Below are 7,633 nucleotides of genomic sequence, written 5' to 3'. Positions count from 1 at the left end.
TCTCCAGAGTGAAGCTGATTGTGGATGAGTATAGACTCCGATTTATCACCGCAGCTCAGAATAACATGAAAAAACTATGTGATGATCACTGGAAATAATGAAAAATCCTCTTATATTAAAAAAAAATCCACACACTATTAATTTTCTTCAGTGATTATAAATGTAACACTTGGATCAGATAGATCATTAACTACGTTTCCTCTCTTTGCTTCAGCAGCAGATACAGTCTGACATGTAGGATATATTGTATTCTTATGTGAGATATTCAGAATGATTCATTCATTATCAAAATACTCACTCTGATGAATATTTTAAGTCACACTAATACCTGTTCCTTGTGCCCTAAACTACTCCTAATATATTGGAAATCGTTTGTAGTGTTTTCTGTTAAATTAGACAAGATGATGTGTGTAAAATGCGCAATTATATGGGAATTACAGACATATATTCAGGCAATACAGAACTGAGGTAAACTACATGAAAGAATAAGGCTGGTATCTTGTTCTGTTGTATGGTTACTCTCGTTTATGTTTCGCCTCATTGCATATGACTTTTTTGCAGTGCGTAAAGTGTACTTTTGTCCGCGTGTGCGCCTCACCGTTTCCTCTCAAGCTGTGTACAGTCATGGTGCTGATTTCTGTCGCTCGTAATTAACAACTCCACCTCTTACACATGAACGCGCTTGTAGCTGGATAGGAAAACCCAGGGTTGACTGAGAGAGTTGATAATTCGCTTCGTAGTACAGATAATCCAGGGGCCTGTTTCAGGAAGCAGGTTTAACTAACTCTGAGTTAAAACCTTAACACTAGGTTGACCGACTCTGAGATGTCAAACTCAGAGTTTTCGGTTTCAGAACAGGTGATAACAGTTGGTTCAATCAACTCTGAGTCAAAGTAACTCTGAGTGAAGCTTGTGCACCAAGCCCTCATCAATGGAGCACAGATAACATGATTCACCATGGCAACAGGTGAAACAAAGGGCTCAGTCCTCCTACTTCTCCCCAGTGGAGTTAGAAATATTAATGAATGCATGCAGATGATGAGTATACTTAAGAAAAAAAAGAAATACAGTAGCAGCAGCAAAAGAACATGAGCTGACGTGGCAGAAAATTACCAACCGAGTCAATGTGTGAGTATTAATGAAAAAAAGTTTTGTCTCGAGTGTTCCACTTATTCAACATTTATATTCTGTGTATGTGTTTGTGTGTGACACATTTAATATTCATGCAGACCCCAACAGGTACAAAACGCAGGCCTACTTGGCAGCAACTGAATATGAAATATATAAAAAATATAGCTCAAACAAGTCAGGTATAATTTCATTTCAAGCAATTGTGATGTTGTTTAGCCTGCCCTCATTAAACAACATTCAGTGGCTACATTCAACATGTGATATATTTCAGTACTTAGTGAAATCTTCTAAGCAAAAAAGAGAGTCAATTTTTCAGCCATCCCAACACTACCAGTATCTATTTAATATTGTATATTTGAAAGCCTAAATGCCTTTATACATACAACACTACCAAAGTGTAAACGTTTCAGTGCAAGAGTCACATTTCTTTTTTCTTTTTTTAAAAAAAGATTTATGTTTGGGCACTTTCACCTTAATTTAACATTAGCTGGTATAGAGGTTGACAGGAAACAGGGAGAGAAAAGGAGTGGAAAGACCTGCAGGAATCGCAGGTGCTCGCTGGAATCGAACCAGGGATACTGTCATTATGAGGCATGCGCAGTAACCACTTGGCTATCAATAACTTTAAAACATTACGTCTCTGACAGCCTGACAGACGGTTGCCTTGGTAACATGCTCAGCGTCACAGATGTTACATATAAAACTGCCATTGGCAAAGAAAAAAACAAAGTGCAACACAAAAAACTTGTTCTGAACTGAGAGCATGTCCACGATGTGTCGTACAGACGATACGAGGGCTGAAAATATTGATCAGATAAAATGATCGATTGTAGCCTACAGAAAAACGGAAACACTCAAACAGAACATCATCAGAGATAAAACATCCCAGCGGGGTCTGATCAGCCTCTGACGGAGATTTCTGCTTCGTATTTGTGCTTCAATATTAACTAACTCTTTAAGAAATGTCTGACAGCTTCTTCAGTCTGCAGGCTTCAGTAAAAAGGAGGAGAAACTCAGGGTTAGTTGAAGAAAACCTGCCAGCGAGCAGGTTGGGTTCACGGAGTATGTTGCCAGGGTAATTGACTCGGAGTTAAGCTGAACTGGCTTTGTGAAACCGAAAAACCAGAGTTTCCCTCATCTTAGGGTTAACTAACTCAGAGTTTTCACTAAACCTGCTTTCTGAAACGGGCCCCAGATGTCCAATGTTTGGTTTAGTGAAGCCGGGTAACTGAAAGATACCCTGGGTATGTTAAACTTGCTTCGTAGTACAGGCCTGAGGAAGCAACAGCAGTGTTTATCTTGTAGGATAAACTGAAACTATTTCACGCTTCACTGTCTCTGAGAGGGGAAATGGCACACCAACAAATTCTACTTGATCAAGAAAAACTCTGTATTGCAGTTTGTCTGGATCTACTGAAGGTTCCAGTGACTATTACCTGCGGGCACAGCTACTGTATGAACTGTATTAAAAAGCTACTGGCATGAGGATCAGAGGAAAATCTACAGCTGTCCTCAATGCAGACAGACCTTCAGACAGAGACCTGTCCTGATGAAAAACACCATGTTAGCAGATTTAGTGGAGGACGTGAAGAAAACTGGACTCCAAACTGAAGACGTGGCCTGTGATGTTTCATTTGGGATAAAACTGAAAGCTGTCAAGTCCTGTCTGCAGTGTCTGGTCTCTTACTGTGAGCAACACCTCAAGCCTCACTATGAATCTCCTGCCTTTGAAAAACACAAGCTGGTCAACCCCTCCAAGAAGCTCCAGGAGAACATCTGCTCTCATCATGGTAACATTTTGAAGTTTTTCTGTCACAGTGATCAGCAGCGTATTTGTTCTATGTGTTGCAAAGATGAACTTAAAGGACATGACACTGTATTAGCTTCAAAGGAAAGGACTAAAAGGCAGGGAGAGCTTCGAAAGAGTCGAAATAAAATCCATCAGAGAATCCTGGACATAGAAAAATATGTGAAGATGCTTCAGCAGGAGGTGGAGACCATCATTCGCATTGGTGATAACGAGACAACGAGAAGATCTTCAATGAGCTGATCCGACTTATCAAGAATGAAAGCCTTGATTTGAAGCAACAGATCAGATCCCGGCAGGAAACTGGTATCAGTCGGATCGAAGAGCTTTTGGAGGAGCTGCAGCAGGAGCTTGTCAAGCTGAGAAAGAAAGACACAAAGCTGGAGCAGCTGTCACAAACAGAGGACCAGTCTCTCTTTCTACACAATTACTCCTCACTGTCACAACTCAGTGAATTTAAAGACTCTCCCAGCATCAAAAACTCCCCTCTGAGGTACTTTGAAGATGTGACAGCAGTGGTGTCTGGGATCAAAGATAAGCTACAGGAAATTACTGGCGAGGCATGGACCAAGATCTCACTGGTATTGAATGAAGTTGATGTTTTACTGTCACAAGAACCCAAGACCAAAGCTCAGTTCTTACGATATACACACCAAAGCACACTGGATCCAAATACAGCAAACGCTCAGTTGTTATTATCAGAAGACAACAGAACAGCTACAGAGGCTACAGAGAAACAGCTGTATTCTAGTCATCAAGACAGATTTATTGACATGTTTCAGGTCCTGGGTAGAGAGGGTCTGAGTGGACGTCGTTACTGGGAGGTGGAAAGGAACAGAGATGAAGTTTCAATAGCAGTTGCATACAAGGCCATTAGTAGAACAGGATATGAAAGTGGATTTGGAAATAATGACACGTCTTGGGCATTGGAGTGTTTCGACCAACGTTATAAGCAACTAACTGTCTCACATATAAACATATGAATACAATTATAGTTAAATAATAGTTAAAGTGCTTTAAATGACGCTGAAACACTCTTATAAAATAACTTTATTCTGAGGTCCAAAATAAAGTCCGAAATAATATTGTGGGATTATTCCTGCAGAAATTATAAAATGTACCCAATACTGTCAAGCCGAATAGCAACATAAACTAATATGGTAAACTCTCAACTGAAATAATCCAAAAATGCAGTAGGCCTTATTAAGATTACAATAGCTATTGGTCTATAAAGATCTTAATGACACCCTGACTGTACATTTTGCTTATTAGAAATATATTAGGAAATATACTTGAATGCATTACTTTTTGTGAAAATGGGTTGTTAATTAAATATATTTTTGTTTATCATTCATATTTATGGAAGCCCATTTCCGTCAATATGATGAAAAAAATATCCTGTAAGTTAATATAATAAGTAACTTTCTCAAAATAATGAATTATTATCTGAAAATAATGACTTTAACTCAAAATAATGAAAAAGTATTGCAAAATAATGAGAAACTAATAAGTCATGAGTCTTTAAACTAAGTTATTATATTGAAAAAGTTTCTTATTATAATGACTTGCATAATTCTTTTCACATTGGCGGAAATGGGCTTCCATACCTATTTGTCGATTTATGCTGTTTTACTTGTTTTTTTTTTTTATTATATTCGAATAACAGTCGATTCGGGAGCGAAACTACTTTAATAAAATATTTTTTAAAAAAAATGCAAACAACACAAACATAACAAGAAAGTCTTCACACGTCACGTCGATTAAAATTTACTTTTTTTTCACAACAACCCAAAGTTAAGCGGAACCTTTTCGCTTGCACCAACCCGGACTGTTTTTCTCTGTAGCACCGCACAACACGGAAGTGAAGACTCCTGCTTCTGTTTATGTCTTGTTTCAGGACAGAGGACTAACTTTCACTAAAAAACATGGCAGTGAGCGCTGTTCACTTGGAGTCCGACGCATTCCTGGTGTGTATGAACCACGCACTGAGCACGGAAAAAGAGGAGGTGATGGGGTTGTGTATAGGACAGGTGGAAAGCGCCAGAATAGTCCACATCCACTCTGTCATCATCCTCCGCCGCTCCGACAAGAGGAAGGACCGGGTGGAGATCTCCCCGGAGCAGCTGTCAGCGGCTTCCACTGAGGCGGAGCGGCTGGCGGACATGACCGGCAGCCCGATGCGTGTGGTCGGCTGGTACCACTCTCACCCTCACATCACTGTGTGGCCCTCCCATGTAGACGTTCGAACCCAGGCCATGTACCAGATGTTGGACCAGTGCTTCGTCGGGCTCATCTTCTCCTGCTTCATCGAGGACAAGAACACGAGAACCGGGCGAGTGCTGTACACCTGCTTCCAGTCGGTGCAGGCTCAGAAGGGCTCCGAGTACGAGCGTGTGGAGATCCCCATCCACGTAGTGCCGAGGGAAGCCATCGGTAAGGTGTGTCTGGAGTCTGCCGTAGAGCTGCCCAGGATCTTGTGTCAAGAGGAGCAAGACACCTACCGTAAGATCCACAGCTTGGCACATCTGGACCCAGTCACCAAGATCCACAACGGCTCCGTGTTCACTAAGAATCTGTGCAGCCAGATGTCTGCGGTGAGCGGGCCGCTGCTGCAGTGGTTGGAGGATCGGCTGGAGCAAAATCAGCAGAGCATCGTGGAGTTGCAGCGGGAGAAGGAGAGGTTGCTGCAGGAGCTGACAGCTCTGTGAGCCAGGAGGACAGTCTGGAGACTACAATCAGTTCCTTTAAATGACCCTCTGTTCTGCTTGTCTTAGCTTTCTCACTGGTTTCTTATCTCCCAGACAGGTGTGGGTGTGTGGGTCGAACTTCAATGCTTTGCTGGTACCAACAGAGACGTGTGTGTAGTTTGGAGTATGAGAAACTAAAGCACCAAAAGTTGGCATTAAATGTCTGGTTAGATTTGTTGTCCTTGTTAGAGTTGGAGCGGTGCTATAGCTTCAACTGATTATTTTCATTATTGAATAATCTGCCAATTATAATCTCAGTTAATTGAAGTCCAGAGAATGTCCTTGTCAATTCACAGTTTAGTAAAACATAACAGCTGCAAATCATCACATTTGAGAGGACTGAACCAGAGAATTTGTGCTCTTTTGCTTGGAAAAATATTTTTTAGTTTTAATAAATAACCTGTTTCAGATTGTCATGTAGTGTAGAAACTATCAAGTACCAAACCCTATTTTGCACAAGCTATTATTTTATGAAAAGAGAAATGGATCTCAATTATACAGTATGGTATTGAATACTCTCATAATACCCAGCCCTTTCCTAGGCTGCTGCTGTTTACTTTCATTTTAGTGCAGTTTTAAAATCAACTTGATTGAAATCTGTCATCCATCATTCAATTGAAGATTAGCATAGCAGGGGTAAAGAGCTTGAACTGACCAAAAAAAGTGAATCTGTAACAGTTTGGAAAATGATTATTTTCAAGCAAAAATGTCCCAGATTCTCTGGATCCAGCATCTGTAACAGGATGATTCACTGCTTGTTTCCGTTTTATGTCATTTTAAATTGAATATTTTGAGGTTTAAGTTTGAAAACATCTCTTTGGGCTCTGGCAAACTAATTTTTTAGAATATTTTTATAGACTAAATGATTAATTAAGAAAATATTTGGCAGATTATACAAAATTGAAACAAGTCATTATTACAGTGCCAATGTGGTAAGTAGAGCTGCAACTGATTATTTACATTACTTAAATATTATTTGATTATCTTTTAATTTGGCTGATTAAAACACAAGGTCTAGATTCTTGCTTTGGAGTCACATGTTCAACTGACATATATTAGTGTAATGTTTGTTTGGGATACTTTTAGCCACATATTGTGCTTTGATTTGACGATTATTTCATTCTGGTAAATTTGGTTATTTTACATATGCTGATGGAAGCTAATTGTTAACTAGACAGAAAGCTGATGGTGTAAAACATTAAGTAATTCATGGAAAATGCAAAAACATACAACACTACAGCTGGGAACATGAAGTGGTCATGAAGAATCTCCTTCCCTCGGATAAAATCACTCCTGAATCAGAGCCAGCAGAGCCTGCTGATGGACGATGTGCCTTTGGACTAATGAAGGTGTTACTGTAGATATTGTAAACTGTATATTAATGGTAGGGGATGTAAAGTATGCATGGGCAGTTGCTATTTGACTGTTGTCCACCCTGTTTTGTTCATGCTTTTTTGTTTTGCCTTATCTCATCCCAGATTCATTCAGCCTGATGTTGTTTTTCTTTTCCCTTCAGGTGGGATTTAAAGGATTCAGTTGTGACTTAAGTCTTATGTTTGTGTCTACAATGTCCACCTGCTGTAAAATAAAACATATATTGATTATAAGGTAACTGTTATCAGGAATTTATTGGAGAGGACATTTGCTGGGTACAGCTTTAAATGTTTCCCTTTTAATATTATTATAAGTTTACAGTAATTTGTTATTCCCAGCAGTTGGCCTTACCTGACCTCCATATAGGCTCTGACAACGTGATCAAATGAACAAATAGCAACATGAGCAAATACTACATTTGTTAGTAATATGGCAAGGTAGGCTATTACTCTAGCAGAGCTAAATATGAGTTGGATGTTATTTGTGCAATAAATGGTGATTTGGTGGCAACAAGTTAAAAAAAAAAAACATACCAAAGGAATGTAAATGCAGGTTATCTTCAAAATAAACACAA

General features: G+C 39.5%; 2 protein-coding genes across 2 annotated transcripts; both read left to right on the top strand.

Annotated features, from left to right (window-relative positions):
* The first annotated feature begins 2,692 nt into the window (after positions 1-2,692).
* On the top strand, positions 2,693-3,921 carry LOC133994960 (tripartite motif-containing protein 16-like). The gene is made up of 2 exons (XM_062434203.1): positions 2,693-2,819; positions 3,155-3,921. The coding sequence occupies exons 1-2, from the start codon at positions 2,693-2,695 to the stop codon at positions 3,919-3,921; spliced, it is 894 nt and encodes a 297-aa protein (XP_062290187.1).
* An 886-nt stretch (positions 3,922-4,807) lies between these two features.
* brcc3 (BRCA1/BRCA2-containing complex, subunit 3) lies at positions 4,808-7,633 on the top strand. Its single transcript, XM_062434715.1, has one exon. The coding sequence runs from the start codon at positions 4,864-4,866 to the stop codon at positions 5,644-5,646; it is 783 nt and encodes a 260-aa protein (XP_062290699.1). The 5' UTR covers positions 4,808-4,863; the 3' UTR covers positions 5,647-7,633.

The sequence above is a fragment of the Scomber scombrus genome, chromosome 15, assembly GCF_963691925.1.
Source record: "Scomber scombrus chromosome 15, fScoSco1.1, whole genome shotgun sequence".
In the NCBI taxonomy this organism is placed as follows: Eukaryota; Metazoa; Chordata; class Actinopteri; order Scombriformes; family Scombridae; genus Scomber; species Scomber scombrus.
The sequence above is the reverse complement of the archived record's forward strand: the minus strand, read 5'-3'. Positions and strand labels throughout refer to the sequence as shown.

Excerpts from the sequence above, each read along its gene's own strand:
- LOC133994960 (XM_062434203.1), top strand. The coding sequence starts at position 2,693 with ATGTTAGCAGATTTAGTGGAGGACGTGAAGAAAACTGGACTCCAAACT. Across the intron at positions 2,820-3,154 it reads GCAGTGTCTGGTCTCTTACT|ACAACGAGAAGATCTTCAAT; the intron begins GTGAGCAACACC and ends GGTGATAACGAG.
- brcc3 (XM_062434715.1), top strand. The coding sequence starts at position 4,864 with ATGGCAGTGAGCGCTGTTCACTTGGAGTCCGACGCATTCCTGGTGTGT.